This window comes from Dipodomys spectabilis, unplaced genomic scaffold (assembly GCF_019054845.1).
Source record: "Dipodomys spectabilis isolate Male_0828 unplaced genomic scaffold, ASM1905484v1 ptg000324l, whole genome shotgun sequence".
Lineage (NCBI taxonomy): Eukaryota > Metazoa > Chordata > Mammalia > Rodentia > Heteromyidae > Dipodomys > Dipodomys spectabilis.
In genome coordinates, this window is record NW_024871001.1 from 1,828,759 (window position 1) to 1,849,132 (window position 20,374).

At 32.3% G+C, this 20,374-nt stretch overlaps 1 protein-coding gene across 1 annotated transcript in view; it reads left to right on the forward strand.

Annotated features, from left to right (window-relative positions):
* Cfap47 (cilia and flagella associated protein 47) overlaps positions 1-20,374 on the forward strand; it is a 236,069-nt gene that overhangs the window by 114,187 nt on the left and 101,508 nt on the right. Inside the window, exons 36-42 of the mRNA XM_042702461.1 lie at positions 2,260-2,394; positions 3,655-3,770; positions 5,749-5,899; positions 8,631-8,719; positions 12,913-12,990; positions 15,910-15,980; positions 17,244-17,389. Coding sequence (XP_042558395.1) covers positions 2,260-2,394; positions 3,655-3,770; positions 5,749-5,899; positions 8,631-8,719; positions 12,913-12,990; positions 15,910-15,980; positions 17,244-17,389 — 786 coding nt within the window. The remainder of the gene's footprint in view (positions 1-2,259; positions 2,395-3,654; positions 3,771-5,748; positions 5,900-8,630; positions 8,720-12,912; positions 12,991-15,909; positions 15,981-17,243; positions 17,390-20,374) is intronic.

Here is a 20,374-nt window from a genome sequence, read left to right on the forward strand (position 1 = left end):
CATTTTTATTATATGTTAACCTGTAAATAGTAATTTCATTTAGCCTTTCACACCAAGTTTTCAATAATAATAATCAAAATATATGCTGCTTTATTAAGTTTTTTTCTTGTTACATAAGGGTAGATACTCAGGACACTGAGATCTGAGGATCACAGTTCAAAGTCAGCCCTGGGCAGGAAAGTCTGTGAGATTATTATCTCCAATAAATCACCAGAAAACCAGAAGAGGTACTGTGGCTCAAGTAGTTAGAGCACTTGCCTTAAGCTGAAGAGCTCAGGCCCAGAGTTCAAGCCCCACAACCGACCCCTCTCCCCAAAAAATGATAGCTGTTTGACTCACTTGATTAAATATTAATGGAAATGTAGGCCAAAAAAAAAGTAGAATTGAGGATGTATTGGATTTAATCAGTAGTACTCTGAGAGAAGTTGTTTGCTTAATGGAAATAGTGTGAACAGACTAGAGAATGTGGAAAAATAGCATATATTGAGGATATTGCATGACTGATTTTCCTTAGTTTTATGGAAAAACCATCCTTTCTTAAAGTTATCGCCTTCCTGTAGTACCATGCTGGGAATCAAGCCTTTAATACATGGGCATCTGAGGGGCATTCAACATCCAAACTACTGAAGTTTATTTTTCTCTTTTGTTAATCCAATAGATAAGCACTGTTTTCATAAAGGGAAAAGGGCCAACTGATGTTCCTTAGATCAGATCTATATCTTGTGTTTTGTTTTTACTTTTGTTCTTATCACAAATAATTATCGAAGCATAAGAGACCATACAATACTGGTGAGAAACTTTGGGATTCAGTATAAAGTTATGTGTTCCTCAAATCATACTTTTAAGCAGAACTACCCTGCAAAGACATACTTGTTTGCTCCACATTTTGTTTTATTTTACTATTAATGTCTTCCCCAGGGACTTCACACCTTCACTGAAAAGACATGCTCCTAGTTGGCAAAGCCTTTCCTTCTTCCAAAGGACAAGTGTGCATGAGGAAATGTAAACTAACAGATGGCCAAAGGGGCTATCATCATTCTCTGGAAACTGCTGCCAAATTTCACAATCGATTGTATAAAACATTAGATATTGGTTAACTCTATTTGCATTTCCAGGCTGGGTCCAGGTCATTTTCAGTTGCTGACTTGAGTATATGCCACTAAGTCATAAGAAATTTTCATATCCATTTTGCAGAAATTGCAGAGAGTTACCTTTACAATGGCAATGACAGAGTTCCTTACTTACTTGTGATGGTTTTTTGTTTTGTTTTGTTGTTTTGTCTTTGGGTACCTGCCTCACACCATTTCCAATACTTCTTTGTTACAAACATGCTATATATAATCTTTCCACTTCCTCTACCTTTTTCTAAGAGCTCAGAGGCACTCTGAGCTGGAAGCCTAGGCTGGAAGCTTACCTTCTTTTGCTCTTGATTGTGCTCTTGGCTTCACTTTCCATTTTGGTATGTTTATTCTCTGTCCTATTATTCCTCTGTACCTTCGGATTTTATTTCCAATCAATTTTAAACACTATCACTAATTTATCTTGTGTATTACTGTAGTTACATTTTCCACTAGTTTTGGCTGTTCTAACAAAGTATTTCCCTAACTACCATATACCCTGCCTGAATGAAATCCCTTATTCTGGCCTCCAGAACCTCCACAGTATGACCCCAGAACTTATCTGTACTTTATGAAATTGCTTATCCCTTACCTTAGACATGTCCAATTTCTACTTCTTTCCTAACAAAGATGGTATTTCTCTATATCCTTGCTTTGGGATACTAACCTTTCTGATACAATACAACCTCTCCTTCATACTAGACATTTATTGAAAGGCCAAACATTCTTTGAGATCTACTTCGACATTGTCTCCTATGAGCTTTTGACTAAAAATCTCATCATCTGCTACTTCAGTAGTTTGTGTACTTGTCATTTTTCTTTTCATGAATTAGATACTCAAACATGACACGTTAGTTACTTCAGTCATATTATTGCAAGTGCTGGCTCACTTTTATGGAGTCTTTTGAGTTTTATGAGGCATTGCAATGTTCTAATTACAATATGTCTAATTCATCTTTTAACCCTTAGGTCAACGACTCTCCTTCAAAATAATAGTTTGTTTTCTGTATATTTTTCAATATCCTCATCTTTTGACATAACTTAAGTATCTTAAAGTAATCTAATAATTGGATACTATGTTTTCCTCTTTTGTGCATTTTTTCTGTATACTTTCTAACATATTTCTTTCCTTTGAAACTAGGCCACCGATATTTGTGATCCAAATCCTATTTTGATGCTAATGCTTTGTGTTTACATGTATGAAAGGCTCCCTGCATTCCTCCCCAAGAGGGTGGTACCCTTTCTTTGTACTCTATATGACACTGCAGTAGGCCAGGTAAGAGGTCTTTGGGCCAAAAGACATAAGGAATTAAAGACTTACAAGAGATTTTTAAATGTTTCATTCTTAGCTCAAAAGTAACAAGAAGTAAAATGAAGGGTCTAAGTGTTTTGGTTTTATTAAAAACTGAATGCTCCTTGTCAAACTTAATTGTAAAAGGAAAGTAAAGGTCAGAAAAATGGAAAAGATTTCATAATAATCACCAAGAATCAATGCTTATAAGAAAAGGATGACTCCTTCTTTCCTTTTTCCATTTTATGAAAATTAAGATTCTTCTGGCTTAAACAAAATTTATACTTTCCTAAGACTATTTTAAATATTCATCTGAAAGTTTCATCAGCAAGGGAGCTAACTACTTACTTCTGATGCGAAACTTACCCATATTTGATCTTCAGTAATCCACTGTGATGATCTTCAATGACTGATGTTTGGATTTAGTTAAAAATCAGGAATATTCAGATTTTTTTTCCCTCAAAGTATAGATGGCTTAATTTAGGGAAGGGTAAGTCTCCTATTCTAATTTATTTTCTTAGAAAAAAATTGAGATCTGATTTTCTCTGTTAATTTTATTTATTTTTATTTTATCAGAAAAAAACCTCCAGAGAATTTGCTAAGCAATATTTATGGTGACAATTTCCTAACTGCTATGATATTCAAGGACTTTTGATACTAAATGCACTTGAGCTGTAATTATAATGGAACAGACTTTTGGCTTTAAAATAAAATTTTAGAAGAATTATAAATATTCTATTTAAGCTATACGGAGACAGGAGTATCAATTACATTAAATAGTAATTCATTATAGTTAACTCTTAAACATTCAATGCTTAACTAAACTGTCACATTTAGCCTGGAGCTAAGTCTTTAACTCTACAGTCCTTTCTACACTGGGCAGACAGACTAATCTTTTTCTGAATTGGATTATGGAAGTTCTCTGTTAAAAATCCATCTATTGCAACTGTAAGTTCCAAGTTAAAAATCCCCCATTGCAAGAAAAATGAAATGTAATTCATTAATTTTAGTCTTCAAGTCTGTGATAATCAGGTTATTTTCATCTTTCACTTCCTTTGTTGAAAACTCCTTCTTCCTCCAGACTTCAGATAAACTAGATAGACAAGCTATATAGAAGACAGCCATATAAGAAAAGATAGAGTTGCTGATTAGATTGTATAACTATTTGATAACAATTTTTAAAATATGCAATTATATAGTTTTTAAATTCAACAACTTATTTGTACCTTTTCTACTTCTGCATAGATACTATTGAAAAATCCAAGCACGAAAACTTTAATATATACTGCTACATTTGTTGGGAGAGATGCTACTGACTTCTCTCTCACCCAGGAAGGGAACACTATTACAATTCTTCCGAAGTGAGTTTTTATTTAAGATTTTACTTCACTGAGTATATTCACTCTAGACATTTAATATTTTTATAATTGTAAAAGAGTGACATATTTTTAAATGGATAAAATATAATGAAAGACAATCACTCAGAGATAAAGCTATATTTCTGAAATTCTTACTAATTTTATCTTTAAAAATCCAAATAGCATAAACAGCAGTTTTTATGTATACATTTAATTTAATTAATTAACATGTGTGTAGGCCACAGAGATAACATTATATTCTACAATTCTTTTTCCTGCAGCAATCAGAACTATTACACACTAAATTATACATTTTTAATAACGTATCATTTTGTATAGTTGTTCTGCCTATAAATGTCATTATAGAAATTTTAGAAACTAGGAGAGAGTAAAGAACAATTGAGCAAAAGTTTAAAAATATCTCTTCAAAGAAGCTCCAATTTTCCTTTATCACCTCATTGTCATTGTGCATGGATGTGTACATAGTATTTAAAAAGAAATATAGTGATCTAAGATATACAATGTATATGAATGATTGTACCTCCCAATAGTGGTAATAGTATAGCGATTTCATTTTTAGCTAATTATATTCTTATGGTACTTGTTTAATGTTTCTACAACTATCCCAATCCTCAAAAAAATCACAAAAGAAAAACACAGGAAGGATTTGAGAAATTCAGTATGATTTCAATATGAGTCTTCATAGATCAAAAATAAGATTTGCTATGTTGATTTGTTCCAATGATGGAAAATACTCCTATTTAATAATACAAAAATGATTTGAAAACAGTTGTGTCAGTTTAACAAGAGTTGACCAATTTGATAACCGCTACAGAACTTTACCTGGATTTTATTTACTAAATTTAGTAAATTATAACTACCTGACCTATTTTGGTTCAACTTGAACATTAATTTTAGCTACTTTGTGAATTGTAGCCTTTAGTATGTCAAACTCAAATTAGGAATAGAGGCCATTTTAAATTTCATTTAAAACATTTGGGTATCCAGTTTCAACACAGTCATTTTCATTTCATAAGTGCTGAATAGAACCTCCTCCAAATCCTTTGATTTGTTTTTTTGCAAGTGTGTTCTATAAGGCTGAAAATTAAGAGAAATGGATATTGTTTCCTTATTTCTTCTTTTAATTGAAGACTTCTCTCAACAAACATTCCTACTTAGCTACTTTTATTTGAATTTGACCTTCAATTTATTTTTAACTGCTGTTTAGGTATTTGTTAAGTTCTAGATTTTCTAATACATTTTCATACACAGTTTCTATGTAACCAAAACCAATAATAATAATAAAAAGAGTTTGTCCAATGATACTCATAAAACAATATGTTGGAAATGAACTTTACAACTTCTTAGGAGAGGAGTGGGGGAGGTGGGGAAGGAAGGGATAGTAGGAGAAAAAACAAAGAGGGGGTAACAATGTTCCACAAGAAATGTACTCTTTACCTTACCTATGTAACTGTAACCCCTCTGTATAGGATCTTTACAATAAAATAAAATTTAATAAAAGATTTAATAAAACATGCTATGAATATATATAATTCAAATATAAATACATATATGATATATGTATCTATTAATTTTAAAACCTAAAAATGGAATAAGAGACCCTATGCTCATTTTTGGTCTAAAAAATATTGTCAATTTTAAAGCATATACATGGTACATAAGATCTATCTATCTATCTATCTATCTATCTATGCATAGGACATATGTATCATATATCATGTATGTGTGTGTATATATAATATATATATATATATATATATATGATTTCCTGTGGTTCACTGTTAGAAAATTTAAGTGTGTGTATATTTGAAAGTTAAATTTAGATTTTACAGACTTTAAATTTTTGTACAAGTGAGTGCATTTCAGAGTGTAGGTACCAGGTACATAGTATACATTGAATAAAAGCTTATCAGTTGACCTTTTCTAATAAATTGTTTCCTCTTTTATCTTCATTAAATAGAAATGAATTTATCCTCATTATGAAATTTACTAGTCGCTTCATCCATCAAGCTGAAGCTTCACTGCTATTAATTTCAAAACCTAGGGATGGACTAGGAGGTACTACACTGGCTTTTGGTCTAAAGGGAGAAGTCACAAATTTTAAAGCAATCGTAAGTAATTTTTACTTATTTATATGCGATTGTTTCTATTGTTAGACTTTTGAGTCTCATAAGCATGGCTATTATTTCCTCTTTTTTTTTTTTTGCCTTTAGAAGGCTCCAAATCTTTGAAATTTCTTCCCATGGGAACTTGTGATTTAAGTTAAAGGGACTATGTTTATGTCTTGTTTAGAATGAAGGTTAATAGAGCAAATTCATTCTAAAGTTCATGGTAATGCTGCCATTTATTGAAAGGTGATGGTGTTCACATCTAAAATATGAGGAAGAAGGACATTTAGATTCCTATGAAAATGGTTTTGATATTAAGATTCACTGGTCTCCAAATGCAATTTTCTGCCATGGATATATAGTTAACAATGTAAAAATTTTTGTAATTTTTATATCTAAATTTCCATATGGATTATAAAACATTTGCAGTATTGAAGGCAATAATGAGTAGAAAGACAGGCTCAAGGAGGCCAGTAGTATAAGAGCAGTGAGAAGCTCATATGGAGATGCCCACATGGAGAGACTGGTTTATTAGACAGTGATACCTAAAACAGGAACTTAGCATTTGCCACTGAGATGTATGTTGTCCATTTTTTGTTTTCCTCTTGAATAATGAAAATGTGTTACTTTTCTTTTTATTTATTTATTTAAAAAAATATTGTGAAAATACCGTACAGAGGGGTTACAATTACATGAGCCAAGGTAAAGAGTACATTTCTTATCAAGCATTGTTGCCTCCTCCTTTGTTTCCCCTTTCCATCTCTTCCCATCCTCCCCTCACACTCTCAGTCCCCCTTCCCTCTGCACCAAAGTTGTAAAGTTCCTTTTTTGACCTAAAGTCTTGTACATCTCATTGTTGCAATGGGTCCACCTGTATCCCTATTTAAACAATTTGTTTTTTCCTTTCCCCCTCCCCAAATTATACCAACATCAAATACAGTGAAAACAGATGTTAATATCGTGGAGGAGGGACATACAAAGCAACAAAGAAATCATATTATAAATATGTTAGAAACAATAGCAAGAAAGAAAAACCATTTGAGTCCTCAACTCACATAAATTCTCTAGAGCAACATATAGCTACCATATACAGTTTTAAGGATATTTTTGTATATTACCAATGTGATTGCAAGGCAGAAAAACAGACACTTGTAACTCATGGAACTTTGTTTACTTGCCCATTTAAACATTATGGTCTTAGATCACTGAATAGTAGATTAGATAATAATGGAGAAATAGAATAAAGCAAGACATTATCTTCTTAAAAATACAGAATTTCTAGGAACACTTTCCCCACAGAATTCCTCTGAATAAACTGTTTGCCAGTGGTTCAGATCTATAATCCTTGCTACTGAAAAAGCTTAGATCCAGTGAATTATTCTTCATAGCCAACCCAGGTAGAAAAGTCTGCAAGACTCTATCTTGAATTAACCAACTAACTGTAATACTGGAAGCCTGGCTCAAATAGTAGAGCATCAGCTGAGAACCAGATTCCAAATCTAGTATTTGCATTTTACAATGGATAATTGTAACTCTCATCTTTTTCTATGTATTTATTATGATACTTATGTCAGGTATAGCCTCCACAATATAATTATCATGACACAGTCAAGCACAAGTTTTATATACAGAAACACACATACTCAAAGATATACACATACACACCTACTATACCTAGATGTATCATGTATACATATAGCTTATTATTTCCAAAATATTATGTCTTCCATGAAAATTAAAAAAATTTAAGATGGTCAATTAAAAAAATTTAAGATGGTCAATTTGAGACACATTATTTTGAAAAATAGTATTATAATATTAATAAATTTAATATGTTTAGCATAGTTCACAGAGGATGTCATGCCTAGAGGAGAAGTAGGACAATCAAGGCTAGCAAAGGCAAAGTTAATGTGAAATACAAGTTAAAAAGAAAAGAGAAAAGTGAGGACGAGGATACGATAACATGGTTGCCTAGCAAACGTGGGGTCCTGAGTTCAGTCATAGTGCCTCAAAATAACTAAAACAAAAACCATTCACATATTGAAATGGGTAAGTGATGAGTATACATACATTTGTGTATATAGTTATAATATTTATATGGATTTTTCAGCAGGCATTTTAAATTCTTTCATTTAAGTTTTTAAATTTTATTGTAAAGGTGATGTACAGAGGGGTTACAGTTACATAAGTCAGGTAATTAGTACATTTACTTTTGAACAGTGCCACCCCCCTCCCTCATTCTCTCCGTTTTTCTCCTCCCTACTTCTCTCCCTCAAAAATTGTATGTAGTTCATTTCCAACATGGTGTTTAGTTGGTTTCACTGTTGTAATTATTTGCTGTTTAATAAATCATATCCAAAGGTAATTATCTGTAATTTACTATCTTTATGGAATTTATTTTTAAAGACAATTTCTTGCTATATAGCTGACTAAAATTCAAGATCCTCCTGTTATATTGTCCCAAGTGCTATAGTTACAAATGTGGGTAACCACATACTGATAAATAAAGTTTTTATCCATTCCCTCACAGATTATAGTATTGTGGGACTTGGCGGGGGAGGGGGGGGGAGAATTACATAAATTGTGAGTGTAATATTTAACTGGACATCTTGTAAATATTTTTAAGCTTGCATTATAATTAAAGTTTATAAATAAGGATAATTAATAGTTAATATTGTAATTAGGGTATTTAAATAATTATTTAGTAAGATTTGTTTTCGTTGTTTTATTTTAGGAACTTCAATGCTGTAAAACTCCCTGTTATGAATGGAAAGAGATCATCCTGAATGTGAAAAATCACTTCCCCATTGGTGGAGACTTTAGGTAATTTGTATTGTAATATAAATTTACTGTAATTGTCTCCACTCTCAAGAGAAATCTATAATTTTATCACTTCAGCATGAATCATTTCAGAAAAGTTACATCTGTTTATATTCCTGAAAAATTATTAGCATCATCAGATAAATTAAGAGAAATAATCAAAGTAAATAAATGCTTCTAGAATTTCCACTTGATCATATCAATTAAAAATATCTATAAGCTTCCTTCTGAGATGTACTTTTTTTAATCTTTAAAGTTTATAATTAATATAGGGAAATGAACCCTAAGATATGTATTCAAATTTTTTTTTCTTTCATGCCATTGTTTCTAACATATTTATAAGATTATTTCTTTGTTGCTTTGTATGTCCCTCCCCCACAGTATAACCCCTGCTTTCACTGTATTTGATGTCGGTATAATTTGTGGAGGGGAAGGGGAAAAACGTCATTTAAATAGGGATACAGGTGGACCCATTGCAACAATGAGAAGTACAAGTCATTATGTCAATAACGAACTTTAGAGCTTTGGTGGCTGGGGGCAGGGAGGATTGGGTGGGGGGCAGGAGGAGGATAGGAAGGGATGGGAAGAGGAAACAAAGGAGGAGGCTACAATGTTTGATAATAAATGTACTCATTATCTTGCCCATGTAATTGTAACCCCTCTGTACAGTATTTTCACAATAAAAAATAAAAATTAAAAAAAAATAAAATTACATTATCTGATGAAAATAAGTTTATAATTAATAGATACTTCTATTTTTATTATTTTCTAATATTTGAAACTGGAATATTGAATTAATCAGAAAATGCCTTTTTATAGAGAACACTGCATTTAATTTATACTGCACCTTATTAGTGCATATGTCCATCTTGAGAATCAGCAGCAAAACCATTTGCAATGTATTGGAAATAATATATTTTTTATTTTTTTTTATTGTGAGAATATCGTACAGAGGAGTTACAATTACATGGGCAACATAACGAGTACATTTCTTATCAAGCATTGTTGCCTCCTCTTTGTTTCCACTTCCCATCCCTTCCCATACTCCCCCTTCTCCCCACCTGGTCTTCCCCCCTCAACAAAGTTGTAAAGTTCATTTTTCGACATAACGACTTGTACATCTCATTGTTGCAATGGGTCCACCTGTATCCCTAGTTAAACGATTTGTTTTTTCCTTTCCCCTCCACAAATTATACCAACGTTAAATACAGTGAAAGCATAGGTTATACCATGGGGGAGGGACATACAAAGCAACATATAAATCATCTTATAAATATGTTAGAAACAATTTCATGAAAGGAAAAAATAACAAAAAACATTTGGATACTTATCTTGGGGTTCATTCCCCTAACATCAAAAGACTCTATATAGAGCTCCCCTATGACCGAGCAATCCCACTTTTGGGCATTTACTCAGATGACCACAAACAAGACCATACTAAAGCTACCAGCACAGCTATGTTTATTGTAGCATTATTTATCATAGCTAAGATATGGAAGCAACCCAGATGCCCCTCAGTAGATGAATGGATCAAGAAGATGTGGTATATATACACAATGGAATTCTATGCCTCCATCAGAGGAATGACATTGCTTCATTTGTTAGGAAATGGAAAGACTTGGAAAAAATTATATTAAGTGAAGTAAGCCAGGCCCAAAGAAACATAGGTCCCATGGTTTCCCTTATTTGCAATATCTAGTATATGTCTGAGTCAAGCAAAAAAGGTCAGATAAGTTGATGGAAATAATTTTTTAATCAAAGGCACTATAAAATTTCTTAGAAGTTTTTCATGATGAGGAGGAAGATATCTCATATACTGCTTAAAAATTAGAAACTCTAATTCTTCCAGTTTAAAGACTCACTCACTATTATTATTTTGAGACTAGAAGTCTGAATATGATATAATATGCCTATTATTTAATAATTTATGATTTATTTACTATTTGACCATTTTCAATGTCTTTCATAACTATGAAGGATTTTGGTAGTTTATGATAATATCAATCATTGAGAATAGAAGAAAATTCTTGAAACAACTATTTATAACATTTTTATTTTCTCATACATGTAAGCAAGAATACTGTAGCTTATAATTTGTTCCATTTTGTTATTTTGAAGTGTAAGCAATAAAATGGGAGCACATGTGTTAACCCACTATTAAAAAGTATCTTTGAGTAAACCAAATGTCTGGCTGCAGTTTTCAGAGAAAAGCACAACCTTAAAAAGTTAGTCCTATGCTTCTGCTTTCTAGTGTTGAAGTTGAAAGAAAATCTAAATATCGCAGCATTTGGAAAAATGTTATACATTTGTTTCCCCCCAAACTGTAATACTTTAATATGTTTTGATCATTGATTTCAGAGGCTAATTCTTAGGAGAAGTATATGTTTTTGGCAGTGGGAAAATGGCTAACAGAAGTATTTTTTTTGAAGTATGGTCTCCCTATGAAGCCAAGGCTGGCCTAATACTGTTTGTCTTTTTCACAGTGGTATGGAACTTGCAATCCTTCTGTTTTAGACTCCCAAGTACTAGAATTATAGACATGTACCACCACACCTGACTAGTTTAGGGGATTTGAATCTATCCTTACATAAATATAGCATTCAAAAATTGTAAATAAACAAAGAGAATTAATATTCAAATTATGTTTGAAATAGATTATACAATATAATAAAGGCAAGTAAATTTAATGTATTATATAATTTTTAAAAATTATAACCAGTATGACATGAGTTATTTAGTTTTTAATATATTATCTCTAATGAAGTTATCATATTCTTCTTTGAACCTCAATATATAATCCTATATATCCTGTATATAGTGGCAATTCTGGGGCCTGTGTGGTGTCCCTGAACTTCTTCCTCAAAGCTGGCATTCTACCACTTGAGGCACTGCTTTTTTGGTGGTTACTTGGAGATAAGAGATGCATGAACTTTCCTGCCTGGGCTGTCCTTGAATTATGTTCCACAGATCTCAGCCTCCTGAGTAGCTAGGATTACAGACATGAGCCACCACATTAACAGCCATGATTTTTTAAAAATTTTAATAAGTTTTTTTATTGTGAAAATACTGTACAGAGGGGTTACAATTACATGAGCAAGGTAATGCATACTTTTTTTTTAATCAAGCATTGTTGCCTCCTCCTTTGTTTTTCCCCTACCATCCCTGCCCTCCTATCTCCACAACTACACTCTTCCCCCTTCTCCCCCCAAATTGTAAAGTTCGTTTTTCAGCATAGCATTTTGTACCTCTCATTGTTGCAACGGGTCCACCTGTATCCCTATCTAAGCAATTTGTTTTTTTCCCTCTCCTCCCCAAATTATACCAACATCAAATACAGTGAAAACAGGGGTTATAACAGCCATGATTTTAATGGTATCTTTCATCTACTATTACAGCAGGATTTTTTTGTTTATTCTATTTTATCTGTGATAAAGTAAGCAATCTAATTCAAGGGGGATTGTACATTCATGTTTGCATTTATTTAATACCTTCACTCACATTAACTCACAAAGGAATATGTATCTTTCTTGAATGAATGTACATTATCATACAAGAAGAACTGTACTACTGTGAGATTCCAGAAGACAGCATATTTAATAATATGCTCATTTTCTAGATATTTACTTTTGCAATGCTAAATATGGAACTGAAGACTTTGTGTTTGCTAGACAAGAGCTTAACCACTACTAGCCAAATCTCTACCAGGAAATTATTGGGTTAATTACCTTCCCACATTTCATACTACCTGTGAAAGATATGCTTTCTGTTTCCTGGAAGTATAATTTGAAATTATACTTTATGCATAAAGCTCTGGCTATGTATTAGTACCACTGTATGATTTCTTTTTTATTTCAGTACTATAATTTTTGCAGTCAGTAGATGTTTTGAATGTTATTGCTATTAAAATTAGTTGTTGCCTTTTCATATAAAAGAAAATCTTATTTGTGTTTTAATATCAAGTAATATTATTTCAAATATTTATATTAAATGTCTTCCCATTTTATAATATGTATACTTTGAGCTGCAGAACAAGGATAAATGAATGTTTTAAATTGTATTTTTTCTGATTTTAATAACATTTTATAATATGATTTCATAATTTTATAAATGATCCAGGAAAATATAAAACAATAATATTTTGTGGATATCCAAATTTTGTTGCAGTATAATTGACACCAATTATTTTTCTATTTCAGTATAACTCTGGTAGAATCCACAACTCTTATCCATTTGCCGTCACAATTAACTGATCCTGGACGAATAATTAAGCATAGGTAAATGCCTAAATATTTTGTACACATAGTATATGAGAAAAGGTTGTAAGAATTAGTGCTTCTGGAAATTTGTTTTATGTATAATGAGAGAGAGAGAGAGAGAGAGAGAGAGAGAGAGAGAGAGGTAGATAGATGATAGATAGGTAGAATTACACAATAGTTTTCATTTATTTGAAATGCTTAATTTATATTATTTACATGCTTAGAGAAATATGTGCTTAAGTGTTAGTAGGTTCATGCACATGAATTTTTTTATTATTGTAAGGGGATAAAATTCTACAAATCAGGTTATGAGTTCATTGCTTCTTGGTCAATGTCACGCCTTCCTTCATTCTTTCCCATTTTTCTCCTTCCATCTCTACCCTCAAGTTATATAGTTCATTTTTTATATCATGTACATTGAATATAATAACTACATTTGCTCATCTTTCCATTCTGGTGCCCTTTCCCACTTTTATCATCCCCCACATGTTTCCACTTCCCGGTATTTGTTTTGATGAACAATACCATAGTTGTTCAGAAAAGTTGTGCCTTTGGATTCCTCCCCTAAATATACCCACCTTTTATCAGTTTGTGTATAAATGCATTGAGCCCTTGTATGTTAGCATGCATAGTTGTATTTTTTCTAGCCTCTATACATGAGTGAAACATGAGCCTGGCTTACTTCACTTTATATAAGTTCTTTGTCTATACATTTTCCTGCAAATGACATAGTGTTATTCTTTTTAATGGTTGAGTAAAATTCCATTGCGTATGTACTGCACATGAAGTTTCTATAAATATATCCTTGATGAAAATGTAAATTTTCTTTATTCATAGTAGTTATGATCAGTAAAAATATCACAAGGTCTTGGTTTGAATAGTGAATCCCTTATCCTAAAAGCATTATGTTTGTGTGGACATGAGTAGACAGCCAGACAGATAGATGTGTGTATGAACAGATTATTAACATCAGTCCTAAAACAAATCATTCTGTTAGAATGTATTATTTTATGAAAAGATAATGGGGTGAAAAAATGTCAAGTGATTTATGTGAGTCTTGGCCCATGAAACAGATACCAAAGACAGAGATCAAACCCGATCTACTTGACCTGAGCGGTTTACCTCAGCAGGGAACTAGACAAATCAGTGACTAGAACTTTCCATTCATCTGTTTAGTTCCTTGAATATTGACAAATTACCCTAAGTATTTACACTGGAGATACAAATAGACCTTATCAAGTTGGTAAATTTGGAAACAAAGATTATGGACGAAGCTCAACTATTTCTCTTATTCCATGAGTTGTGTATTTAGATTAAAAATAACTTTTACTTTATCAAGTCTATATTTAGCTTAAAAATAAACTGACTTCTGATCAAACAAGAAATTTTAAAAGATTTATTTATAGTTCTTATTCATTTAAAACTATGAAATAGCCATTTAAAAAATTATAATTTGAAACTATTTCAAAGTTCAAAGAAAGGAAGGAAAAAGATGATGTCGGTCTCTACTAGTGAAACACATGAATATTTTTTATTATTACTATTATATTTTTGAACTTTATTAATTTATTCATTTTTGTATGATACTCAGTAGTGTCAATGTCATATTTTAAATGCAAAAAACAAGATCAGGAGAAAATTTAGTAATTTTGATTGCATACAAATCCCAATGTCAAAGTCATCAGAAACCATCATTACTCTTGTGCTGATCCTGCTGTGATTAAAATGAATATGATTCATTTTCTGAAAGAGTATTACATTTATGTTAATGTTTGGGAAATTTTAAGTATTTTATCTATTATAAAATGTTTGATTTCTTCAGTGATTGCTCTGTGAAAGAATTGGTGGATTCTTTTTTTTTTTTTTTTTGTCGGTTGTGGGGCTTGAACTCTGGGCCTGGGCACTGTCCCTCAGCTCTTCAGCTCAAGGCGAGCGCTCTACCACTTGAGCCACAGCGCCACTTCCAGTTTTCTGGTGGTTTATTGGAGATAAGAGTCTCACGGTCTCTCCTGCCCGGGCTGGCTTTGAACCACTATCCTCAGCTCTCAGCCTCCTGAGTAGCTAGGATTACAGGCGTGAGCCACCAGCGCCCGGCTTAGAATTGGTGGATTCTGAAAGAACTGGAACCTGTCAGTGAAGCAATTGCTTGAGGCTTTAATTTGCTACAGTACATCACCAAAACTCCACTCCAAGATATTAAAACTGTTAGTGTCCCCTTTACTTTTTAAAACAGAAGAAAATATGAAAATAATAAGCAGAAAAGAGAATTTTGTCAAGGAAAAGGTTCTAGAAACTCTTTTGATGAGAGTGTTTGTTTAGTCCTAAACTGAGAGCTCTTAATTTTTGAGTTTCTACTTTACTGTCAAAATGTACAAATATCATAATAATAAGTACATTTTGACAGTCTTTTAAGGTAAAAATTGAATTTTTATCTCTATTTTATAAAAATAGTGCTGGAAACTTGAAATATTTTTGTAGTTTTGTAATTTTGAATTTTTAAAATAACATAAATATCATCATATTTGAAGGTCAGGTGCTGGTAGCTCACACTCACAATCTTAGCTATATAGAAAGCTGAGATCTGAGGATCAAGATTTGATGCCAACCCAGGCAGAAAAGTCCATGAGTCTATTCACAATTAGCAGTCAAAAAAGCTAGACTAGTGGCCTAATTCAAGTGGTGGAATGATCAGTCATGTGCAAAACTCTGAGTAACAGCACAAAGCGCTCAACTCAAGAACTGGTACTTGCTTGCAAACATATGCATACACAGACACAGACACAGACGCACAACACACATGAACTTGAAACATTTATTTTAACATGCCAAATTGTAGACAGACATCTTTTTCATGATTCTGTAAGATTTAATTCAGTCAGTTGTATTGAGTTTTTTGGTGAGTACTGTTGGTATCACTTTCTTCTTTTCTTGTGACAGTGGTTGTATGAGTGGCAATGAATATGATATCCATAGGGGCTATTCTCATTCTGGAAATGGCTTCAAAACCTGTGAGTACTCCAAGTTAAACTTTGTACTTGTTCCTGACTTATTTTAATGAGAAAAACATAATATAAAATGATAAGTCTTGGGGATGGTTGGTTGGACAGGAGGCTACAGTATTGCCCTCCTTCAGAAGACTCTGATGATACCTTCCCCTTCACCACACTGAAAGTGTCCTCCAACCTACAGGGGATGTGATTTCTCTCTTCTAATCCTACTTAAATCTATTTAAATCCCAACTATCACCAAGTTTTCAATTTTAAAGGAAGACATGTTTACTTTTTTATGAAATAACTGTAGGTCTAGACAAGATGGTAGAATATCAGATAGGAAAATAAATAAAAGCTAAAAGACAAACAACCTAGAATGTCCTGGTATCAAACAAATGAATTCAGTTATAGTTATTCTCTCTTGTATTGCTGGGAAAACTGAGGTCAGGTAGCTACCTCAAGGTCTCTCCTAAAGTTGCTGTCAGCTTGAGTCATGTCACATGGTCTGATAGTTAATTCTACCTCTTCCTTGGGATTTCAGCTGGGAGCCTTTTCATATGGCTAGGATTCTTATAGCACAGCTGTGTTCTAAAGTACCTGGAGAGAATTGATGCTTTAATTCAGTTACTTTTTCAGATTTTGTATCAGAAATCACATCCCTGCTGTTCTGCTGCATTCCACAACACTAGTTGTTAGGATGAAGTCACTCAGCTGGCCTGCCCTACTACTATACTCAAGGCCATATCAAAAATATATTCATGTGTTCCACGTGTGTGTGTATATATATATATATATATATATATATACATATATATATATATACATATATATATACATATATATAATTTTATATGTGTAAGTGATCAATTTGTATATAAATGGATAAATACATATAAACGTATCTATTTGTGTATACTAAACAGTAGTAATGAATATGAAAAACAGTCATTTTCAGTTCAAATTATCTGTTATATTTTGTAATTAGACAATTACAGAGTCCACAACATTTTGGAGATTTATGGGCAAATCTAATAAGTATACATAAGTTAAACAATAGTGAAATTCTCTTTCTAACAAAATGCTTTGTTAAGGAATCTTTAATAGAAGGTCATATTGCACATTTTTGTTATACAAAGCTTGGAGGGGCATACTTTTGTTTTACACTTTTATGTTTCTATGCTTTCAACATTTTTATAGATCCCCAAATGTTAATCACTAGTGGAAATAGCCCCTTTGAATAGTATTTATTACATACCAAATATCTGTGTCTTATTTTGATAGCTATTAACTCCACTTATATACGAGAATTCTTCTGCTCATATAATAGCATACATTTGGAAGGGAAAGGATCTTCAACCTTTGAGCTATACTACGTTCCCTTTAACATGCACATACGTTACTGCGCTATCATCTTAAGTAATAAAGAGGTAAGACAGAATCTGGATCTGCACTTCCATACTGGGGTACTTCCTAAAAGAATTACAGGCCACTTGAAAAGAGCTGGAGACTACAAAATGTATGTAATTTTAGTCCTCAAATTGGATGGCAAAAACTTTACCATCAGGAATATCAAGAGTACCACTGATAATGAGTAAATTTTGTTACAGCTGAATAGTTATTATTAGTTGTCAGTAGTTTGATCAAATGTTTCAAAATCTCTTTTTAAAATTAACTATAGTATAACTTCAGAAAAAAATGGAATGAATGGTCAATAATACAGTGGATAGGTTGATTTTATTCTTTGAAATATATTAGCATTAATTTAATCTAAATAAATAAAAATAAAATTATACATATTGATGTATCTTTATTTAGTTGTGTCCTTATCAGAAAAAAAAACATTAAGATAAATAACAAATTTGGAATTATCTTCCTGTTGGGAAATAATGCCCTAGGTTAAAAGAGTGCATTAAGTTACAGTTGCTCATTGGAGAAACATCTATTAATTTACATATTTCATCAAAATGCAATTACATGCTTAACTAGAAATCAAATATCCAGCCCACCTAGTTAGCTCCTGCTCTTAGTAAATATGTGAAGATTTCTTTGTAAGTAAGACCTACCTGTTGAGAACTGTCAAGTAGTAAGGCCACTTCCGTGTATAAACAAAAACATTTTTATTTGTTTTTGTGAATTTAACATTTACATTGCAGGCATAGTATTTTTTGTAGGTTTTAATCTGTCTTCATTGTTGCCGTTAGCTCGTTTATCTGACTTACTTTATTTCTTACATTATTCTGTAAAACCATCATTTTCAAATGACAATGATTGTTCTTACAGGTCAAGTTAACATTAGAATTATGGCAAAGCCATACAGTCACTTACAATGATTATCATTCTTTAGAATATGTAATTTAAAATTCTAACATTTTAGACATTTTGCTTATCTCCTATTTGCCTGTGTAACCATAAAAATAATGTATTACTCAACTATTTGAAACAAATTAGTTATAAAAACTAGTAATACTTGAAACCAAGATAATATAATAAACAGAGGTTAGGGCTAATGAAAACAATGAAGATATTTCTGCCTAGTTCAGTGCTTTTATTTCTCTTTTACTTTTATTAAAATTGAGTTTATTTGTATTTGGAAGACATGCATAACTTAGCCAAGATTACCCAGCTAATTAATAAAAGAGCCAAGATCCAAACTTTCCTGAAATTCAGTGTTGTGTCCCCCTTTCCCAGTAATTAACAGCTGGTCTTCTGTAAAGTTGCATGTAACTGCTATTTTGAGGACTACATGTAACAGAATACAGAAGAGAAATAAATATCTTCTATGAGGATTTCTTAGAATTGCAAATGGAATTTAGCATTTTTCTAAAAAATACAGTAGAATTTCAGCTAAGTATGCCAACTGAAGATATGTAATCAAGAGCAGATGTAACTTGCACATGTAACTATTAGAACAAGGGATAACTTTATGTTAAGTGTCAGATAATTTTCTTTTTCTTAACACAGTATCTAGAGTTGGGATTTCTATACCTAAGTCTTTTTTGGAGTATTAATGTTCTTTGCCTGGACTAATTTTATTCCAAGAGGCATGGAAGGAAGTAATGACACTACATTGAACTACAATTTTCTGAACTCCAATACATTTTCTGACTCCAATACATAATATTTTCAGTTATAGTGTGTGTTTTCAAATAGAAATTTTACTTAAATACTAAATTTAATTGAAAATTATTTAAATAATTTAAATTATTACAATTTATTTTAATATTAAAATTAAATATTAAAATTATAATCAAAATATTTGAAATTAATTTAAATATTGAAAATGAACAAATTCAACAAAATATTTTTTTGGGGGGGTCCAGTCATAGGGCCTGAACTCTGGGCCTGGGTGCTGTCCCTCAGCTCTTCAGCTCAAGGCTAGCAGCTCTACCACTTGAGCCATAGTGCCACTTCCGACTTTTTTCTTTTTGCTTATGTGGTGCTGAGGAATCGAACCCAGGGCCTCAGGCATGCAAGGCAAGCGCTCTACCACTGAACCACTGTCCCAGCCCAACAAAATAATTTTTGAAAGATAATATAAATAATTTTTAAAAGATAATATATGTGTATAAAATACAGGATTAAGCTGGTGGCTCATGCTTATAATATTTGCTATTCAGAAGGCTAAGTTCTGAGGATTGCAGTCCAAAGACAGCCTGCACAGAAAAGTCTGGAGACTCTTATCTCCAATTAACCACCAAAAAACTAGAGGTAGAACTATGACTTAAGAGGTAGAGTGCTAGCTTTGGGCAAAATCTCAAGAACAAGCCAGGTACCTGTGGCTCATTCCGATAATGCTAGGTACTCAGGAGGCTGAGATCTAAGGATTGCAGTTCAAAGTGAGTCCAGGCAGGAAAGCTGGTGAGACTCTTATCTCCAATAAACTACTCAGAAAAAGCTGAAAGTGGTGCTGTGGTTCAAGTGGTAGAGCAGTAGCCTTAATCAAAATATTAAGGAACAGAACCTGGCCCAGAGTTCAACACCATGATGAGTAAAACCAAAACAACCACCCCCCAAAAAAAATCCCTCAAGAACAGTGCTCACTCAGGCCCTGAGTTCAAGCCCCAGAACTGGCACACTCACACACACACATACACACACACACACACAAATATATGTGTGTGTGTGTGTATATACAGATATATATGTATATGTATGTATATATATACACAGTGTGTGTATATATATATACACATATATATATATACATATACATATATATATATATATACACACACACATATATGGAGAGAGAATTATATTTTCCTCATATTTTTTGTCTAGTGACTGGAACGCTGTTCATAATTTATCCTTGCGGGAAATATTCTGACAAATAGCAGTTTACTGGTCTTACATAAACTCTCGAGTCATTTTTGTTTTTATAGGGTAGTCAAATTGTAGTTCTAGTTCCATTC